Source organism: Hyla sarda, chromosome 6 (genome assembly GCF_029499605.1).
Source record: "Hyla sarda isolate aHylSar1 chromosome 6, aHylSar1.hap1, whole genome shotgun sequence".
NCBI classification, from domain to species: domain Eukaryota; kingdom Metazoa; phylum Chordata; class Amphibia; order Anura; family Hylidae; genus Hyla; species Hyla sarda.
Genome location: NC_079194.1, coordinates 785,001 through 808,114, shown reverse-complemented (window position 1 = coordinate 808,114; position 23,114 = coordinate 785,001). Strand labels below are relative to the sequence as shown.

General features: G+C 44.5%; 1 protein-coding gene across 2 annotated transcripts in view; it reads right to left on the bottom strand.

The window, feature by feature from the left end:
- PTBP2 (polypyrimidine tract binding protein 2) overlaps positions 1 to 23,114 on the bottom strand; it is a 56,750-nt gene that overhangs the window by 12,608 nt on the left and 21,028 nt on the right. For both annotated transcript variants that reach the window (XM_056528546.1, XM_056528547.1), the window contains exons 2-8: positions 20,594 to 20,624; positions 18,951 to 19,026; positions 4,538 to 4,710; positions 4,010 to 4,153; positions 2,126 to 2,290; positions 1,923 to 2,033; positions 1,432 to 1,627 (exon numbers count right to left, since the gene is read on the bottom strand). In XM_056528546.1, coding sequence (XP_056384521.1) covers positions 1,432 to 1,627; positions 1,923 to 2,033; positions 2,126 to 2,290; positions 4,010 to 4,153; positions 4,538 to 4,710; positions 18,951 to 19,026; positions 20,594 to 20,624 — 896 coding nt within the window. The remainder of the gene's footprint in view (positions 1 to 1,431; positions 1,628 to 1,922; positions 2,034 to 2,125; positions 2,291 to 4,009; positions 4,154 to 4,537; positions 4,711 to 18,950; positions 19,027 to 20,593; positions 20,625 to 23,114) is intronic.

The following is a 23,114-nucleotide window of genomic DNA, read 5'->3' as shown; positions in this document are numbered from 1 at the left end:
CTATACAACCGCGTCCACCACACTGACACACAACCGCGTCCACCACCCTGACACACAACTACTATACAACTGCGTCCACAACACTGACACACAACCACTATACAACCGCGTCCACCACACTGACACACAACTACTATACAACCGCGTCCACCACACTGACACAACTACTATACAACCGCGTCCACCACACCGACACACAACTACTATACAAGGCCACGTCCACCACACTGACACACAACTACTATACAACCGCGTCCACCACACTGACACAAAACTACAACTCATCTTACCCAGACAGCATTAAAAACTATGGTCAGTGTCACCTAGAATAACCTATTGGTACCGGTGTGTAGTGCGGGTGACACTGATACTTACCTGCCCCCGATCCGTGGCCCCCTTGTCCGGCTACATTGCTCTGAGCTTCCTGATGTTATCGCTGCTGTTTTCCCAGCAGGGACCAGCAGAAAAGCAGCAGCGGTGACGTCAGCAAGCTCCGCCCATGCCATAAGCCCACTGCCGGAACGGATGATACGGAGCAAGATAGCAGGACAAGTATGGTTGTCATCAGCGTCGACCGCACTACACACCTGTACCAATAGGTTACTGCAGGTGAAAGCAAGGCAAGATCACAGTAAAGAGCACAACTGTGGAGTGACAGGAGAAGGACCTACCTAGAGGTGACAGGAGAAGGACCTACCTAGAGGTGACAGGAGCAGGACCTACCTAGAAGTGACAGAAGGACCTACCTAGAAGTGAGAGGAGAAGGAGCTACCTAGAAGTGACAGGAGAAGGAGCTACCTAGAGGTGAGAGGAGAAGGACCTACCTAGAGGTGACAGGAGAAGGACCTACCTAGAAGTGACAGGAGAAGGACCTACCTACCTAGAAGTGACAGGAGAAGGACCTACCTAGAAGTGACAGGAGAAAGACCTACCTAGAAGTGAGAGGAGCAGGACCTACCTAGAGGTGACAGGAGCAGGACCTACCTAGAAGTGACAGAAGGACCTACCTAGAAGTGAGAGGAGAAGGAGCTACCTAGAAGTGACAGGAGAAGGAGCTACCTAGAGGTGAGAGGAGAAGGACCTACCTAGAAGTGACAGGAGAAGGACCTACCTACCTAGAAGTGACAGGAGAAGGACCTACCTACCTAGAAGTGACAGGAGAAGGACCTACCTAGAAGTGACAGGAGAAGGACCTACCTAGAAGTGACAGGAGAAAGACCTACCTAGAAGTGAGAGGAGAAGGACCTACCTAGAGGTGACAGGAGAAGGAGCTACCTAGAAGTGACAGGAGAAGGAGCTACCTAGAAGTGACAGGAGAAGGAGCTACCTAGAAGTGACAGGAGAAGGACCTACCTAGAAGTGACAGGAGAAGGACCTACCTAGAGGTGAGAGGAGAAGGACCTACCTAGAAGTGACAGGAGAAGGACCTACCTAGAAGTGAAGTTTCCTTGGCAAACGCTGCAGCTATAGCTGGATCTAACGCAGGCTGCCCATCCCCAGACGGCAAGTCTGGACGGGTATAGTCCCGACTTTTGTCGTTGTTGTATTTCACGTTAAGGTTCACCAGCTTAGAAAAATCAATCCGTAGGGTACAACAAGCATTATAGATATTCTGGCCATCTAATGCCTGCAGGAGAAGAGCACAGGTTCAGCCACAAGCCAGACAATACTGTAAACAGCGTTTCCCAACCAGGGTCCCTCCAGTTGTTGCAAAACTACAACTCCAAGCACGCCCAGGCAGCCTTCTGTGTATCCCCTGTTTCCTAACAGAGCTGGGAAACACTACTGGAGCCTTCGGCAGTTCGGGCATGCTGAGAATTGTAGTGTTGCAACAACAGGAGGCACCCCAGGTGTGAAACACTTCTGTAGAATGTTTAAAGCATTGATTCTTATCAATAAGCCATGAAATGAAGGGCACCTACCAGCTTCGCTTGTTGTGCATTGGTTGGGTCTGCATATTGGAGCAATGCTTGAAACTGATTGTTTTTTGTAAATGTGATTATCTTCAGCACCGTGCCGAACTTAGAAAAGATCTGGGGAGGGGTCAAAAAACAAGCAATATTAAAAAACACACGGTGACTGGTAACAAATCAATGAGAAAGAACAGAACAATCCGCTCACAGACCTGGTGAAGGACATCGAGTGTCACGGGGTAGTACATGTTGTCGATGATTATTCTCAGCACCGGGCTCTGTGCAGAGGTGATGGCATTCTCGCTTCCCGAAGTATTGCCCACCGTGGAATTTGTAGTCTGAACGGCAGACACCGCCTGTAGCACGGCTTGGGCACGCTGAGCGAAAACATAAAACAACTATGAGGTGGAGGGAAAGAGCAGCCGGCATTGCACAAGGGAGGTAGAGGGAATCTGCAGACTCCGAGCATAGGATGATACAATAGGGAATTCTACGTGTAAATCTCAGTCAACCATGATAGGCAGCAAAATCGTGTGTTACACTGGAAATACATCTTATTCCCAACGCTTTTCACTGAGATTCTTCATGGACAAGGATCAAGCCTACAACATTAAGGGTCCATTCACACCATGATTTTGGGATGTGTCAGCTGACTTCGACTGGAGAATTAAAAAAACGGCTGCTGCTATATCCCCGCCGGACCACATTCCTTTCAATAAGCCGGACGGAGTCAGATAGTGACTCCAGCCTGCCAACAAAAACTGATAAGGTAAAAAAACTGAGCCAACCAGAGCCATTACGTGAAGTGAATGTGGTGCGGCTCTGGGATACAGCAGCAGCTCCTCTCAGGATGTTCCTGGCAGCCCAGAATATTGTACATAGGGCATCAGATGAATGATCGTCCATGAATGCTCCCAAAGGGGGGGGGGGGGGGGGAACTCTTAAATTTAACAACAAAGTAAGGAACAGCTCTCCAATATCAACACACTCTGGGCACATATGCACTCGTCTGCTGACTAAGTTCACGGCATGCGCTTGAAACATGTTGTAGTGATGTAGCACGGTTGTTCCTTAATTTTACATGTATTAAAAATAGCTGCTGTTCATTTTAAAGGGGTACTCCGGGGCTAAGACATCTTATTCCCTATCCAAAGGATAGGGGATAAGATGCCTGATCGCGGGGGGCCCGCCACTGGGGACTCCCATGATCTTCCACACCGCACCCCATAAGAATCAGCCCCCGGAGCGTGCTCGCTCCGGGTCTGATTACTGGTGATCACGGGGAAGGAGCATAGTGACTTCATGGCCCAGCCCCCGTGTGACGTCATGCTCCACCCCCTCATTGCAAGCCTATGGAGGGGCCGTCCCCGTGATCGCCAGTAATCAGACCTGGAGTGAACACGCTCCGGGGGCTGATTCTAACGGGGTGCGGCGTGGAAGATCACGGGGGTCCCCAGCGGCGGGACCCCCGCGATCAGGCATCTTATCACCTATCCTTTGGATAGGGAATAAGATGTCTTAGCGCCGGAGAACCCCTTTAAGAAAAGTGCTGGATTAGCGTGTTTTCTTTTTCAAGAAGCGCTACACCACCCTTGGTCTCAAAACTGTGTCTAGCTGTTGTAAAACTACAACTCCCAGTATGCCCAGACAGCCAACAGCAGACCTGACATGCTGGGAGAAGTGGTTTGGCAATAGGTGGAGGTCCAGAGTTTAAAGACCACTGCTGCAGACACCATGGCCAGGTGTGGACCCATACCCCATATGTCACAAGTGGGAGATCCTACTGATATCCATTGAAAGGTGGTCACAGGGCACACATGTCCGCACAGTACTCCACATCCCTGTAGATCTGAGATACTGATGGAAAGACAATCTGTCCAGACACAAATCTCTCTGAAGAGAGCAGCTCCCCTGAAAAACTCAATTTCTATGCTTAATTTTACAGGGTGCTGTATTACTACCCACTTGGGGGATCTTGAAGTGCTACAAAGCTTTAGGCAGATTTTTAGGCAGAGTTAGTCAGTTCGGTCTAGACAGGCCGGTGAAAACAAAACAGACTCGACAAAAAAATTCAACAAAACGTCCATGATAAATACCTGGTTTAGTGCACTGTCCGTTTTAAGTTCCTTATGGTTGGAGTACTGAATATAGATGGGCTGGTTACGTAAGTGCGGAGTCATTGAATTGTAATAATTCACCATGGTGGCAGCCGCTTCCTCTGTTGCCAATTCCAAAAAAGCCTAAAAACAAGAAGCTGCAATTAGGCAAATGCATCCCATCCGAATAAAACAGAAGGACGGTACAGAAAAATGTAGAAATATATTATTGTACTGAATTACAAGTCCTTAGCGTTCACCCCATCATCTGACACAGACATAAAGTGACGTCTCCTACAGCCGCCCCCGGGAGAAGCTTCTCTGCAGGTTTCACCCTCCTGCTCCCCCCATCCCTGTTTCTATATGGAGACTGGCCGTGACCCACAGAAAAATAGTTTCTAGAAACAAAATCCTTTTTTCTGATTTCAGGAAATGTCTTTGCATTGAGTTGCGCCCTATTAGGAGCGCAGAAAATAAGTGCTGCCCTATGGAAAAATATGAAAAGGGAAATAGAAACAAACACGTTACCTGATTTTTTCCTTTTAACATTAGGATATTTGTCACTTTCCCAAAGGGTAAACCCAAAGCTATGACTTCGGTCTCTGTAACTTCACCAGGAAGTTTCCGGATATGAAGCACTCGGGAAGGTGCACTTTCCATTTTGTCGTCCCCTTTAAACTTTTTGTTATCATTTCCATTGGCTAAAAAAAAAAAAAAAAGGAAATAAAGTTAAAATCAACTATTTATGTGAATGACTTTAGGAAGATGAATTCGGTCATAGGATCCTACTGCCTGTGATAAGAAACAATATGTCTACAACCTCATATAACACATTCCCTCATCTCCTGGACATTTGCGAAGAGGATTTTTACCTTTTCACTGTTCATTTTGCAAACAAACAAAGCCAAGAAATGACTAAAACCATCCAAGAAATGACTAAAACCATCCAAGAAATGACTAAAACCATCCAAGAAATGACTAAAACCATCCAAGAAATGACTGAAACCATCCAAGAAATGACTAAAACCATCCAAGAAATGACTAAAACCATCCAAGAAATGACTAAAACCATCCAAGAAATGACTGAAACCATCCAAGAAATGACTAAAACCATCCAAGAAATGACTAAAACCATCCAAGAAATGACTAAAACCATCCAAGAAATGACTAAAACCATCCAAGAAATGACTGAAACCATCCAAGAAATGACTTTCCTTAGTCATCCCAACATCCTTCCAGACCTTAAAAGGGGTATTCCAGGAAAAAAGCTTTTTTATATATATCAACTGGCTCCAGAAAGTTAAACAGATTTTTTAATTACTTCTATTAAAAAATCTTAATCCTTTCAGTACTTATGAGCTTCTGAAGTTAAGGTTGTTCTTTTCTGTCTAAGTGCTCTCTGATGACACGTGTCTCGGGAACTGTGCGGAGTAGAAGCAAATTCCCATAGCAAACCTCTTCTACACTGGACGGTTCCCAAGACATGTGTCATCAGAGAGCACTTAGACAGAAAAGAACAACCTAAACTTCAGAAGCTCATAAGTACTGAAAGGATTAAGATTTTTTAGAAGTAATTTACAAAGCTGTTTAACTTTTTGGAGCCAGTTGATATATAAAAAAAAAAAAAAAGTTTTTTCCTGGATAACCCCTTTAACCCCTTAAGGACACAGGACGTAAATGTACGTCCTGGTGAGGTGGTACTTAACGCACCAGGATGTACATTTACGTCCTAAGCATAACCGCGGGCATCGGAGCGTTGCCCGTGTCATGCGCGGCTGATTGCGGCTGCTGATCGCAGCCAGGGACCCGCCGGCAATGGCCGACGCCCGCGATCTCGCGGGCGTCCGCCATTAACCCCTCAGGTGCCGGGATCAATACAGATCCCGGCATCTGCGGCAGTGCGCGATTTCAATGAATGATCGGATCGCCCGCAGCGCTGCTGCGGGGATCCGATCATTCATAACGCCGCACGGAGGTCCCCTCTCCTTCCTCCGTGCGGCTCCCGGCATCTCCTGCTCTGGTCTGAGATCGAGCAGACAATACTAGAAGATCGCCGATAATACTGATCTGTTCTATGTCCTATACATAGAATAGATCAGTAGTAGCAATCATGGTATTGCTATGAATAGTCCCCTATGGGGACTATTCAAGTGTAAAAAAAAATGTAAAAAAATGTAAAAGTAAAAAAATCCCCTCCCCCAATAAAAAAGTAAAACGTCCGTTTTTTCCTATTTTACCCCCAAAAAGCGTAAACATTTTTTTTATAGACATATTTGGTATCGCCGCGTGCGTAAATGTCCGAACTATTAAAATAAAATGTTAATGATCCCGTACGGTGAACGGCGTGAACGAAAAAAAAAAAGTCCAAAATTCCTAATTTTTTAATACATTTTATTTAAAAAAAAAAATTATAAAAAATGTATTAAAAGTTTTTTATATGCAAATGTGGTATCAAAAAAAAGTACAGATCATGGCGCAAAAAATGAGCCCCCATACCGCCGCTTATACGGAAAAAAAAAAGTTATAGGTCATCAAAATAAAGGGATTATAAACGTACTAATTTGGTTAAAAAGTTTGTGATTTTTTTTAAGCACAACAATAATATAAAAGTATATAATAATGGGTATCATTTTAATCGTATTGACCCTCAGAATAAAGAACACACGTCATTTTTACCATAAATTGTACGGCGTGAAAACGAAACCTTCCAAAATTAGCAAAATTGCGTTTTTCGTTTTAATTTCCCCACAAAAATAGTGTTTTTTGGTTGCGCCATACATTTTATGATATAATGAGTGATGTCATTACAAAGGAAAACTGGTCGTGCAAAAAACAAGCCCTCATACTAGTCTGTGGATGAAAATATAAAAGAGTTATGATTTTTAGAAGGCGAGGAGGAAAAAATGAAAACGTAAAAATGTAATTGTCTGAGTCCTTAAGGCCAAAATGGGCTGAGTCCTTAAGGGGTTAAAGGGTACTCCGCTGCTCAGCGTTTGGAACAAACTGTTCCGAAAGCAAGAGTCGGCAGCATGTGACGTCAATGCCCCGCCCCCTCATGATGCCACGGCCCACCCCCTCAATGCAAGTCTAACAAGCTCCCGGCGCCGGCTCCAGCATTCAGAGCAGTTTGGTCCAAATGCTGATCAGCGATGTACCCTTTTAACCCCTTAAGGACCCAGGGTTTTTCTTTTTTTTGCATTTTTATTTTTTCCTCATCACCTTCTAAAAATCATAACGCTTTAAATTTTCCACCTAAAAATCCATATTATGGCTTATTTTTTGCGCCACCAATTCTACTTTGCAGTGACATCAGTCATTTTACAAAAAAATCCACAGCAAAACGGAAATTTTTTTTATTGTGCGACAAAATTGAAGAAAAAATGCCATTTTGTAAATTTTGGGGGCTTCCGTTTCTACACAGTGCATTTTTCGGTAAAAATGACACCTTATCTTTATTCTGTAGGTGCATACTATTAAAATGATCCCCTACTTATATAGGTTTGATTTTGTCGCACTTCTGAAACAAATCATAACTACATGCAGGAAAATGTATACGTTATATTCTCATCTTCTGACCCCTATAACTTATTTTTCCGCGTATGGGGCGGTATGAGGGCTAATTTTTGCGCCGTGATCTGAAGTTTTTAACGGTACCATTTTTGTATTGCTCGAACTTCTTGATCGCTTTTTATTCACGATATAAAAAGTGACCAAAAATGCACTATTTTGGACTTTGGAAAGGTTTTGCGCGTACGCCATTGACCGTGCGGTTTAATTAAGGATATATTTTTATAATTTGGAAATTTCCGCACGCGGCGATACCATATATGTTTATTTTTATTTACACTTTTTTTATGGGAAAATGGGGGTGATTCAAACTTTTATTAGGGAAGGGGTTAAATGACCTTTATTAAAAAAAATTTCTGCAATGCTATAGATTCCATAGGGAGCTATAACACTGCACACACTGATCTCTTATACTGATCATTATTATCCCATAGGAGACTATAACACTGCACACACTGATCTCTTATACTGATCATTATCATCCCATAGGAGACTATAACACTGCACACACTGATCTCTTATACTGATCATTATTATCCCATAGGGACCTATAACACTGCACACACTGATCTCTTATACTGATCATTATTATCCCATAGGAGACTATAACACTGCACACACTGATCTCTTATACTGATCATTGTTATCCCATAGGGACCTATAACACTGCACACACTGATCTCTTATACTGATCATTATTATCTCATAGGAGACTATAACACTGCACACACTGATCTCTTATACTGATCATTGTTATCCCATAGGGACCTATAACACTGCACACACTGATCTCTTATACTGATCATTATTATCTTATAGGAGACTATAACACTGCACACACTGATCTCTTATACTGATCATTATTATCCCATAGGAGACTATAACACTGCACACACTGATCTTATACTGATCATTGTTATCCCATAGGGACCTATAACACTGCACACACTGATCTCTTATACTGATCATTGTTATCCCATAGGGACCTATAACACTGCACACACTGATCTCTTATACTGATCATTATTATCCCATAGGGAGCTATAACACTGCACACACTGATCTCTTATACTGATCATTATTATCCCATAGAGACCTATAACACTGCACACACTGATCTCTTATACTGATCATTGTTATCCCATAGGAGACTATAACACTGCACACACTGATCTCTTATAGTCTCCTATGGGATAATAATGATCAGTATAAGAGATCAGTGTGTGCAGTGTTATAGTCTCCTATGGGATAATAATGATCAGTATAAGAGATCAGTGTGTGCAGTGTTATAGTCTCCTATGGGATAACAATGATCAGTATAAGAGATCAGTGTGTGCAGTGTTATAGGTCCCTATGGGATAACAATGATCAGTATAAGAGATCAGTGTGTGCAGTGTTATAGTCTCCTATGGGATAATAATGATCAGTATAACACTGCACACACTGATCTCTTATACTGATCATTATTATCCCATAGGGACCTATAACACTGCACACACTGATCTCTTATACTGATCATTGTTATCCCATAGGAGACTATAACACTGCACACACTGATCATTGTTATCCCATAGGGACCTATAACACTGCACACACTGATCTCTTATACTGATCATTATTATCCCATAGGAGACTATAACACTGCACACACTGATCTCTTATACTGATCATTATTATCCCATAGGGACCTATAACACTGCATACACTGATCTCTTATACTGATCATTATTATCCCATAGGGACCTATAACACTGCACACACTGATCTCTTATACTGATTATTATTATCCCATAGGAGACTATAACACTGCACACACTGATCTCTTATACTGATCATTATTATCCCATAGGAGACTATAACACTGCACACACTGATCTCTTATACTGATCATTATTATCCCATAGGAGACTATGACACTGCACACACTGATCTCCTATGCTGATCCCTGCAAAGCCATTGGCTTGTTTCACACTAGTAAATTACTCCGTTTAGCAAGTTCCGTCGCTAGTTCAGTCCAAAATTCAGCTGTCACCGGCAGTAACCAAATCCTATACGTCCCTTAGAAAATCCCATTATAGTCTATGGGATTTTTCTAATATCCGTTTTAATCCATTATTGATAAAGGACGTTATTTTGTGACAGAAGAAAATCGTTCATGATCTATTTTCTTCCGTAACTATCTTCTGTCACAAAATAACGTTCTTTATCAATAATGGATTGAAACGGATATTAGAAAAATCCCATAGACTATAATGGTATTTTCTAACGGACGTATAGGATTTGGTTACTGCCGGTGACAGCTGAATTTAGGACTGAACTAGCGACGGAACTTGCTAAAAGGAGGAATTTGCTAGTGTGAAAGAAGCCTTATTAGGCGGTCGATTGCTCAAGCCTGTATCTCAGGCTTAGAGCAATCAATCGCCGATCGGACGAGACGGAGCAAGGCAAGGGGACCTCCGCTCACATCCTAGCTGATCGGGACATCGCAATTTTATTCATCGCGATCAGCCCGACTGAACTGCCGGGAAGCTTTCACTTTCATTTTAGGTGTGGCGATCAACTTTGATTGCCGCGTCTAAAGGGTTAATAGCGAGCAGCACAACGATCAGTGCCGTACACTATTAGCCCAGGGTCCCGGCTATAATTAGCTGCCGGGACCGACCCCATATGAAGCGGGGTCACGGTGTGACCTCGTTTTTATATTCCGGGACCAGGCATTCAGGTACGCCCTACGTCCTCAAGAGGTTAAGGACGCAGCCTTTTTTTTGCACATCTGACCACTGTCACTTTAACCATTAGTAACTCTGATGCTTGAACTTATGAATTTGATTCAGAGATTGTTTTTTCTTGACATATTCTACTTTATGTTAGTGGTAAATTTTCGTCAGTACTTGTATTATTTCTTGGTGAAAAATGTGAAAATTTTATTTCCTTACTTTGAAGCTCTCTGCTTGTAAGGAAAATGAATATTCCAAATAAGTTATAAATTGATTCACATTTACAATATGTCTACTTTATGTTTGCAAATTTTCATGAAAAAGTTACATTTGAAGGGGCCAGTTAAGTTTGAAGTGGATTTGAGGGGCCTATCTGTAACAAATCCCCCATAAATTACCCCATTATAAGAAGTGCACTCCTCAAAGTATTAAAAATGACATTCAGAAAGTTTGTTAACCCTTTAGGTGTTTCACAGGAACAGCAGCAAAATGGAGGCAATAATTCACATTCTTCATTTTTCACACTAGCATGTTCTTGTAGACCCATATTTTTTATTTTTACAGGGGGTAAAAATTAGAAAAAGCCCCCCCCCAAAAAAAAAATGTGTAACCAAATTTGTCTCAAGTAAGGAAATATCTCAAATGTCTGTGTCAAGTGCTCTGCGGGCGCAGTAGAGGGCTCAGAAGTGGAGGAGCGACAATTGGATTTTTGAGAGCGAATTTTACTGAAATGGTTTTTGGGGGGCATGTCTCATTTAGGAAGCCCCTATGGTGCCAGAACAGCAAAACACACATGGCATACTATTTGGGAAACTACACCCCTCACAGAATGTAACAACGGGTACAGTGAGCCTTAACACCCCACAGGTCTTTGACAAATTTTCACTGAAGTTGGACATGAAAATGAAAAATTAGATTTTTTCCCCAAAAAAGCAGGCGTTACCCCAAATTTTTCATTTTCACAAGGGGTAATAGGAGAAAAATCCCCCCAAAAGTTGTAACTATTTCTTCTGAGTAAGGAAATACCCCATATGTGGATGTATAGTGCTCTGCGGGCGCACTACAATGCCAAGAAGAGAAGGAGCGCCAATGAGCTTTTAGAGAGATAATTTGGTTGGAATGGAAGTCGGGGGCCATGTGCGTTTACAAAGCCCCCATGGTGCCAGAACAGTGAAACTCCCCCCCCCCCCCCCATTTTGGAAACAACACCCCTCACGTAATGTAATAAGGGGTACAGTGAGCATTTAAACCCCACTGGCTTTTGACAGATCTTTGGAACAGGGGGCTGGGCAAATGAAAATTAAAATTTTTCATTTTCACGGACAACTGTTCCAAAAATCTGTCAGACACCTGTGGGGCATAAATGCTCACTGTACCCCTTATTACATTACGTGAGGGGTTTAGTTTACAAAATGGGGTCACTTTGTAAACTCACATGGCCCCCCGACTTCCATTCCAACCAAATTCTCAGTCCAAAAGACCAATGGCGCTCCTTATCTTGAGCCCTGTAGTGTGCCCGCAGAGCACTTTACATCTTTACTCAGAAAAATGGGGTAACAAATTTTGGGGGTCTTTTTCCTTTTGCTTTTATGAAAACGAAAAGTATGGGGCAACACCAGCATGTTAGTGTTAAAGGAAAAAAAAAATTACACTAACATGCTGGTGTAGACCCCAACTTTACCTTTTCATAAGGGGTGAAAGGAGAAAAAGCCCCCCAAAATTTGTAGCGCAATTTCTCCCGAGTACGGAGATACCCCCTATGTGGCCCTAAACTGTTTCCTTGAAATATGACAGGGCTCCGAAGTGTGAGAGATATAGAGGAGCAGGATCCTCTCTTCTGAGGGTGTACTATAGAGATATAGGGGAGCAGGATCCTCTCTTCTGAGGGTGTACTATAGAGATATAGAGGAGCAGGATCCTCTCTTCTGAGGGTGTACTATAGAGATATAGAGGAGCAGGATCTTCTCTTCTGAGGGTGTACTATAGAGATATAGAGGAGCAGGATCCTCTCTTCTGAGGGTGTACTATAGAGATATAGGGGAGCAGGATCCTCTCTTCTGAGGGTGTACTATAGAGATATAGAGGAGCAGGATCTTCTCTTCTGAGGGTGTACTATAGAGATATAGAGGAGTAGGATCCTCTCTTCTGAGGGTGTACTATAGAGATATAGAGGAGCAGGATCCTCTCTTCTGAGGGTGTACTATAGAGATATAGAGGAGAAGGATCCTCTCTTCTGAGGGTGTACTATAGAGATATAGAGGAGCAGGATCTTCTCTTCTGAGGGTGCACTATAGAGATATAGAGGAGCAGGATCCTCTCTTCTGAGTGTGTATTATAGAAATATAGAGGAGCAAGATCCTCTCTTCTGAGGGTGTACTATAGAGATATAGAGGAGCATGATCCTCTCTTCTGAGGGTGTATTATAGAAATATAGAGGAGCAAGATCCTCTCTTCTGAGCGTGTACTATAGAGATATAGAGGAGCAGGATTCTCTCTACTGGGGGTGTACTATAGAGATATAGGGAAGCAGGATCCTCTCTTCTGAGGGTGTACTATAGAGATATAGAGGAGCAGCATCCTCTCTTCTGGGGGTGTACTATAGAGATATAGAGGGGCAGGATCTTCTCTTCTGAGCGTGTACTATAGAGATATAGAGGAGCAGGATCCTCTCTTCTGAGGGTGTACTATAGAGATATAGAGGAGCAGGATCATCTCTTCTGAGGGTGTACTATAGAGATATAGAGGAGCAGGATCCTCTCTTCTGAGGGTGTACTATAGAGATATAGAGGAGCAGGATCCTCTCTTCTGAGGGTGCACTATAGAGATATAGAGGAGCAGGATCCTCTCTTCTGAGGGTGTACTATAGAGATATAGAGGAGCAGGATCCTCTCTTCTGAGGGTGTACTATAGATATATAGAGGAGCAGGATCTTCTCTTCTGAGGGTGTACTATAGAGATATAGAGGGGCAGGATCCTCTCTTCTGAGGGTGTACTATAGAGATATAGAGGAGCAGGATCCTCTCTTCTGAGGATGTACTATAGAGATATAGAGGAGCAGGATCCTCTCTTCTGAGGGTGTACTATAGAGATATAGAGGAGCAGGATCATCTCTTCTGAGCGTGTACTATAGAGATATAGAGGAGCAGGATCTTCTCTTCTGAGGGTGTACTATAGAGATATAGAGGGGCAGGATCCTCTCTTCTGAAGGTATACTACAGAGATATAGAGGGGCAGGATCCTCTCTTCTGAGGGTGTACTATAGAGATATAGAGGAGCAGGATCATCTCTTCTGAGGGTGTACTATAGAGATATAGAGGAGCAGGATCCTCTCTTCTGAGGGTGTACTATAGAGATATAGAGGAGCATGATCCTCTCTTCTGAGGGTGTACTATAGAGATATAGGGGAGCAGGATCCTCTCTTCTGAGGGTGTACTATAGAGATATAGGGGAGCAGGATCCTCTCTTCTGAGGGTGTACTATAGAGATATAGAGGAGCAGGATCCTCTCTTCTGAGGGTGTACTATAGAGATATAGAGGGGCAGGATCCTCTCTTCTGAAGGTATACTACAGAGATATAGAGGAGCAGGATCCTCTCTTCTGAGGGTGTACTATAGAGATATAGAGGAGCAGGATCCTCTCTTCTGAGGGTGTACTATAGAGATATAGAGGAGCAGGATCCACTCTTCTGAGGGTGTACTATAGAGATATAGGGGAGCAGGATCCTCTCTTCTGAGGGTGTACTATAGATATATAGAGGAGCAGGATCCTCTCTTCTGAGGGTGTACTATAGAGATATAGAGGAGAAGGATCCTCTCTTCTGAGGGTGTACTATAGAGATATAGAGGAGCAGGATCCTCTCTTCTGAGGGTGTACTATAGAGATATAGAGGAGAAGGATCCTCTCTTCTGAGGGTGTACTATAGAGATATAGGGGAGCAGGATCATCTCTTCTGAGGGTATACTATAGAGATATAGAGGAGCAGAGAAACCTTGGAATAGCCCTCACATGGTGGCACTTGTCAAATAAAAAAAATATAAATATATATATATATATATATATATATATATATATATATATATATATATGGCCTTTCAGTCCCATCATTAAGGGGTTAAATGGAAGCTTAAAAGCTGAGGTGGTGTGGCCATTCATGCACATCTGAGGCCTGTGTGTACAGGAAGGTAAAACCAATGTAATATACAGTTCTATATAAGTTCTTGAATGCCGCCCATCAATAACGCAGTTTTTGTTCTTGCAGAAGAGAAATCTCCTGTTTTGTTAGAGAACTGCCAATGGAGACCGTTTAGGCCGGTGTTCATGGGCATTTCTGCACCTGCTTTACTGTCTTCTCCCAGCAGAAAATGACCCTGGAATAAGTGAGGAAAGTAGCAATGAATAGATCCTCTACAATGTCATAATCACTGGGAATAATTCTACACTGTACATCTCAATCCCATTTACCGCTAACAAAAGGCTCGGCACATTCTGAGCAGCTTTACTCCTAAAGTGTCCTAAATGTACAAAACCGCTATTCACATTCAGAGAGAGCGAAGAAAAGAAGCTCCTCTGCGAGGGCCACACAATGGCGGCTTCAAGGTAAATTAAAATAAGTACATGAGCCTCACAATCGAGAGATAGGATGCTTTTCATCACCGGGAAAGTTGAAACTTATGTTATCAATAATGGAGGCTTCGGACTTGGGGGCGTCTCAAGGCAGATGGGATTTGGTGCAATCCGATTAAAACGCTTAGAGTAGAGCTGGGCGGGATGACCAAATATGTGTATCACAGTATTTTTTGTAACTTATGGCGGTTCCACGGTATATAACGGTACTTCTTTCAACCCCCCCAAATCATGTGACCCGCGAGCGCTGTTCTGCTGCCCCCCAATTAATTATCAGCCCAGCGGGGAACTACTCACGTATGTCGCCCGCAAGCACTGCCCTCCTCCTCTTTGTTGGGGGCCGCCGGCGATGGAACTCTATACTGTACGCCAGTGGTCTCCAACCTGCGGACCTCCAGCTGTTGCAAAACTACAACTCCCAGCATGCCCGGACAGCCAACGGCTGTATCCCTATGCCCGGGCCACAAAAGATAAAGAAAATAAACTTTAACTTACCTATGTCGGCCTCACGCTGGGGACGGGAACTTTGGACAGCCGTCAGCCTATCACCGGCCGGAGAGATGTCCCGCCCAATGATAGGTTAAACGCACTGTCATGTAAGAAGCCGGCTCCTTACATGACAGTGGGCTCAGCCTATCACTGGCCAGGGCGGGACATCTCTCCGGCCGGTGATAGGCTGACGGCTGTCCAAAGTTCCCGTCCCCAGCGTGAGGCCGACATAGGTAAGTTAAAGTTTATTTTCTTTATCTTTTGCGGCCCGGGCATAGGGATACAGCGTACAGTGGTGGTCTCCAAGCTGCGGACCTCCAGCTGTTGCAAAACTACAACTCCCAGCATGCCCGGACAGCCAAGTCCGCAGGTTAGAGACCATTGGCGTACAGTATAGAGTTCCAGTGCCGGCGGCCCCCAACAAAGAGGAGGAGGGCAGTGCTTGCGGGTGACATAAGTGAGTAGTACCCCGCTGGGCTGATCATTAATTGGGGGGGAGCAGAACAGCGCTGGCGGGTAACATGATTCGGTGGGGGGGAGCAGAACAGCGCTGGCGGGTAACATGATTTGGTGGGGGGGTAGGGGGGAGAACAGCGGTGGCGGGTAACATGATTTGGTGGGGGGAGGGGGGGGGGGCTAATTCATTCCCAATGGGGAGGGGCCCAACCGATATTGCGGTATGGGAAAAATTCATATCGTCCAGACCAAAAATTTCGGGTATTTGGTATGAACCGGTATATACGGCCCAGCCCTACAACAGAGTGTGGGTCAGAATGGAGCCATGTTGTAATATCACACCCAACCTGGAGACAGGGAGTGGGCACTGAAAGAATTAAGGTCTGTTTTTCAATTCCTGGATTAAAGTGATTCAGGGGACTACGGGCTGATCGCTGAGCACAGATGAACACCCTGAGGTAGGTATCCATCATGTTATAGGGGAATGGAGCTATTCAGGGGGGGCTGTGTATGGAAGCGGACACTAACAGCCAGGATCTGAGATAACTCTGATCCCAGCTACAATAAATAAAGGCCCTTATACAGCTCTCTAACAAGAAAGAGGATGAAATAAATAACACGTTATTAAATTAAGTAGTGAAAAAGAATATGCTGCTATCTCTGAACTCAGACTTTAAAGGGGTATTCCCACTGGGACAATTATGGCCACCAGAGGTGGTTTGGACGCCTACGACTGACAACCTGGCTGTTTTACACAATTTGCATAATACCCACAGAGGTTAATGGGGGTCACCTAAAGAGCATAGCACTGGAATCAGGGGTCAATTGTGAAAAATGCACGAAACAGAAGTCATACTTATCTGCTTCCCAACCACCTATGGTCACTGCAAGCAGGCCGGAGCGCCCTAGATCAGGTATTGGGGGGTCCTAGATCATGTATTGGGGGGTCACCATTCTATTGGACATTTATGACAGTCTGTGCATGCCATAAATGACCAGATGGCAATACCCCATTAAAGGGTTAAGGTTATGAAAGGCACATCAAAAGTTCTGACTGATCGTGGTCCCAGTGCCTAGACCTCTAAGGATAGATGATAAGTGTCAGGTCACTGGGGGGGTCCGACCGCTGGGACGACGTGCACGGGCAGTCCGCAGAGAGGGGGAGTGTCGACCAACGCACGGAGCGGTGGCCAACAAGTCCCCTCAATAAGGTGCTATGGCGGAGCAGAAGATTGGCGAATGCAGCACTCCCGCTCTCCCACAGCGTTGTATTGAGTGGGCATGTCAGCTGCCGCTTCATGCAGTGGTTGATGCACATCCTTTGTGGGGACTACCAGGGCCCCATACAGGAGATTGCAGGGGTCCCAGTGGTTGGAACCCCCACGATCTGACACTTATCCCCTATCTTTAGAATAGGGGATACGTTTTCAGATCCTGTAGTACTCCTTTAAAGTCTACAGAGGATGAACGAGCCAAGAACAGAACTCAGACTGGAAAATAAGATGGGGCCTATACCCAAGCACAGCCATGACTTTGGTATCCAGGGTACATAACCTGAGAACCCCAGCATGTGACACAGGGTCCATAACCTGAGAACCCCAGCATGTGACACAGGGTACATAACCTGAGAACCCCAGCATGTGACACAGGGTACATAACCTGAGAACCCCAGCATGTGACACAGGGTACATAACCCAAGAACCCCAGCATGTGACACAGGGTACATAACCTGAGAACCCCAGCATGTGACACAGGGTCCATAACCTGAAAACCCCAGCATGTGACACAGGGTACATAACCTGCGAACCCCAGCATGTGACACAGGGTACATAACCTGAAAACCCCAGCATGTGACACAGGGTCCATAACCTGAGAACCCCAGCATGTGACACAGGGTACATAACCTGAAAACCCCAGCATGTGACACAGGGTACATAACCTGAGAACCCCAGCATGTGACACAGGGTACATAACCTGAGAACCCCAGCATGTGACACAGGGTCCATAATCCGAGAACCCCAGCATGTGACACAGGGTACATAATCCGAGAACCCCAGGGTGTGACACAGGGTACATAACCTGAGAACCCCAGGATGTGACACAGGGTACATGACCTGAGAACCCCAGGATGTGACACAGGGTACATGACCTGAGAACCCCAGGATGTGACACAGGGTACATAACCTGGGAACCCCAGGATGTGACACAGGGTACATAACTTGAGAACCCCAGGATGTGACACAGGGTACATAACTTGAGAACCCCAGGATGTGACACAGGGTACATAACTTGAGAACCCCAGCATGTGACACAGGGTACATAACTTGAGAACCCCAGCATGTGACACAGGGTACATAACCTGAGAACCTCAGGATATGACACAGGGTACATAACTTGAGAACCCCAGGATGTGACACAGAGTCCATAATCTGAGAACCCCAGGGTGTGACACAGGGTACATAACCTGAGAACCCCAGGATGTGACACAGGGTACATAACTTGAGAACCCCAGCATGTGACACAGTGTACATAACCTGAAAACCACAAGGTACATAAGAAAACACCAGGTTTATACCAAGAGAAGTGTGTGGTGAAAATCCTACATTGAACTTTTGTGAGCAGATAATGTCAGAAGCTGTTAAACAGTGACCTGCAAAGTCCCGGGCCCTCTCATAGTGTGATATCAGTTTAGCAGTTCCCTGCCTCTGGGGTATGACAACGAGACGCTTCTCACACTATCCCTGGCAGTGAGAGGAGGAGCAGGTGAAAGTGAGGTCCAGCCTGAGGAACAAGGCGACAAGCAGCCCCTGGATCACGATTTTCAATATGACAAATACCTTTAGCTTCTGAATTAAGGGACAGAATTAGTCTGTAGAGCAAATGACCGAGCTCTGAACGGAAATTCCTCTCAGCTCCACGTTTACATTTGGTCTGTCTATATGAAAGGCTAATCTGACATACTAAGTGCAGAACATTTTAAATGTTTACATGCTGCGAGAAGCTGCATGGCCGCCACCACGTATCACAAGTGCCTTTATCCCAGGCTTTAGCACAAAACTGGTGACCATCAATACATAATGTTCACTCACCTGTCACAACTATGCTGGTCATGTTAGAACTGGGACCATTAAGAACACTTCCAGAAAGCAGCTCGTCAGAACCTCTCTAAGAAGAGAAATAAATGGTGAAGGTAAGATGCCGGTCCAGGGGACACGTCAGAAGTTTTCTGTAATAGACTAACGGGCATCTGTCACTTGAATTACACCTGCCATCAAAGTCCAGCAGGAATCATGTGTCCATTCAAGGCATTCCTGTGTAAGGGGATTTGTTGGCTTTGTTCCATTAAAAATAAAATATGCCCAATTACCCTGAGAGGCACGGCAAGGGGTCCACTATGCCCCAGGACTGTGCCTCTCTCCTCTGACATCACAGTCTCTCCTCCTGGTGTTAATACACATGAGTTTGCCTGCCAGCAGCAGTAGAGTGTAGATTGCCCGTGGCCAATGATTCCCAACCTGTCAGACACCGCACCGTGTGCTACGATACCCATTGATGGCACAGACAGTCTTCACAGGGTCGCCAAAAGCAGACAAACCTTGTGTGTCAATCAACAGGAGACAGCAGGAGGAGAAGGGGTTCGGGGTATGTGAGCAAGGAAGACAAGCTTAGCAGGTATTTATGTAGACCAGGCTCTGCCCCTCTCCTGCACACAGTAGCAGCTAAGCCCCGCCCTCAAATTCTGTCTAGAAAGACTGAGCCAATAGGCTGCAGGGAAAACACCTAGTGGTCAAGACATTCAGGCTTTTTTCTCCTGGGGTAAGGAGTCCCTTTTGGTAAATGAAATGTTTTTCACATAGGCTATCAACATTGTACAAAGTTGACTATAGGGGGTTTGGTGCTGCCGAAAAAAAATATTATAAAAACATACAATGTCCATCCTCCTGCTTTACATGGAGAATAGACTCAAAAATGTATTCAGATTACAAAAGGAACCAAGGGTCACTTAGGGTCTACTGATCAAACACCTTCTCACAATGTCTCGACATGTCCTTCTGTTCCTGAGATATGAGGGTTTATGGTTTCTTAGACAATTCGGAGAATGGTTCGATTGACGGGAACCTAATGTTTAATATTGGGATTGAATCAGGCAATTGGTGGGATTATATAATCAGGGGATATATAGTAGGAATAGGAGTCCCTTGAAGGGGATTAATTCTGAAAGCTTTGCACACGCTGTGGGGGTTGGCTATGCCACTCCCCCTCAATGCAAGTCTATTGGGGGGGGGGGGGGGGGGGGGGAAGAGATGTGTTGACCGCCACGCCCCCTCCCATAGACTTGCATTGAGGGGACGTGACATGATGGCACAAGGGGGCGTAACCAACTAAATGTTCCGAACGCTGACCAGTGAAGTACCCCTTTAATGTATAAAATTGCCTGCCCCCCCCCCCCCCCAGAGCTGTATATTTCCACCTGTCACTCCAGTTATTAAAGTCAAGTTCATGTCTATCTGAACATTCACTGAAACCACGAGAAACTAAGAAACCACAAACCCTCATATCTCAGAAACAAGGGGACGTATCAAGAAACAAAGGTGGTTCTTGATCAGGACACCCAAGATATTTAATGACCGTAAAACCTCATTTTTAAAGGGATTTTCTACAGGTCCTTTTTATTTAACACAAGTCTATCACAGGTCTGCAAAATGTACACACATTACAGAAGAAGATTTACCTTAACGCCCACTGCAACATCAGTAACAATGCTGTAAAAAAGAAAGAAAACCATTAGTGACATTCCTAACATTAATATACAGTAATATACAAAAACAATAACCCGTCATTGTAAGAGCCAAACAAGGTTCTAAGTGAAACACATACACAATGAACGGGATCAAACTTAAGTGATGTAAATCTGTACAGAAGCCAAACAAGTTCCACAGATCCCAGCGGGAAGGAACTCTTGGCTAAATACATAAGCAGTATACGGGATATAGGGGATGAGTCCAGTGAGTATACCAGCGATCACACAAAGCCTGTCTGTACCAAGTCCACGGCACCAGGAGACACTGGACAAGAGTCCTTGCAGACACAAACAGGACTATGTTAATAGTTTGTGGCATTTTTTGCAGTCTCCGTCCTCACCAAAATTGCTACAGATGGAGTTAAATAAAATATATATATTTGCATTTATACAACCTTGATTCCACCTAACGGATGCGGCCATTGTTATTATGCATTATTCTTCTGTTAGGGTTTCTATGACTTTTGTTTGGTTTTTATTCTCTGTATATGACATTGTTTTTCCTGTGTATAATGTCGTCCTCTGAGGCTCGCATTCCTGATAAGGCTCCTTCTACTGTTCCCTACCCTCCCATTTCATTGATTACACAACCATATCTGTTACCATGAGTAACAGGACATGTGATGATTTTATAGAGCCTTTGGTTAATAGACGAGGCCCAAATTGGGGTCCATCCTTCTATTGTCTTTTTTTTACTCTCAAACTTTCTGAAAGTGCATTGTATAAATCAGACTAGGGATCGACCGATATAGATTTTTTAGGGCAGATACCGATAATCTGTGAACTTTGAGGCCGATAGCCAAAAACTTATACCGATATTCCAGTATAAGTTATCAGCTATTTCTACCCCCACCCCCGCAGAAGCCGCTGCAGATCAATGGTTAAAGTGGGCGCTTTAAATCAATGAACTGCAGCGGCTCTTGCGGGGTCAGAGACCACCACCACCACCCGCTTATCTCCCCCTGCTTGTCCTGGGGTCCTCCTGAGTCCAACCACCACCACCGCTGCCGCCCCCCTATCCTCTGCCCAGAGACCACCGCTGCCCGCTTCTCTCCCCCTGCCTGTCCTTAGTCCAACCACCGCCGCTGCCCCATTGCCTCCCCCATCCCTGGTTTTATAATTACCTGTTCGCGGGGTCTGCGCTACTTCTGGCTCCGGTGGCCTCCTGAGCTGTCACTGTGCGCACTGACTGTGATGTCGCGTCGAGGACGTCACTCGTCATTGCCAATCAAGAGCCAGAAGTAGCACGGACCCCGGGAACAGGTAATTATAAAACCAGGGATGGGGGAGGCAATAGGGCAGCGGCGGTCTCTGGCCGGGGGCAGTGCATTATCGGCATTTACATTGCCGATACCGTCCAAAATCGTGAATATCGGCCAAACCGATAATCAGTCGATCCCTAAATCAGAGAATCCCTTTTACTGTCAGACACCTGTAATAAATTGTAACCTTAAAAAGGAGAAGTCTTGTGCCTGAAATTACGGAAACATTTTTTGGGGGATTACGGAGGGTCCGACCGCTAAAGGGGCCCCGAGACCACCCACTAGAAGCGGAGGCTGCCACGTCCCCTTCATATATCTAAGTGCTAAGACTCAAACAGGCCTCAAGGTTTTCAGGCAAAGTAAAATTCACTCATCAAAATGAGGTAAAAGATTCGGGCGAAAATAGTTCAGAATCTTAAAGTGAAAATTAAAAAAAACATTTCAGTACATGAATTCACATCACAAACAGAATGGTTTCCCGAAAAGAAAAAAAAAAGGAAACATATTGGGCAATATAAAACATGAAGATAGATTTGTTGTTATATAAGGAAGTTCACAGATGTTATAATACATCAAGTATCCACAACTATAACAAGTTCCCCACCACTTACATAAAGTTACGAAATAGAGGCCATACTGGGAGTCCCCCATACTTCCATAGATAAGTACAACTATAACATGTTCCCCACCACTTACATAAAGTTACGAAATAGAGGCCATCCTGGGAGTCCCCCATACTTCTATAGATAAGTACAACTATAACAAGTTCCCCACCACTTACATAAAGTTATTAAATAGAGGCCATCATGGGAGTCCCCCATAATTCCATAGATAAGTACAACTATAACAAGTTCCCCACCACTTACATAAAGTTATTAAATAGAGGCCATACTGGGAGTCCCCCATACTTCTATAGATAAGTACAACTATAACATGTTCCCCACCACTTACATAAAGTTATTAAATAGAGGCCATCCTGGGAGTCCCCCCATACTTCTATAGATAAGTACAACTATAACAAGTTCCCCACCACTTACATAAAGTTATTAAATAGAGGCCATCCTGGGAGTCCCCCCATACTTCTATAGATAAGTACAACTATAACAAGTTCCCCATCACTTACATAAAGTTATTAAATAGAGGCCATCCTGGGAGTCCCCCCCATACTTCTATAGATAAGTACAACTATT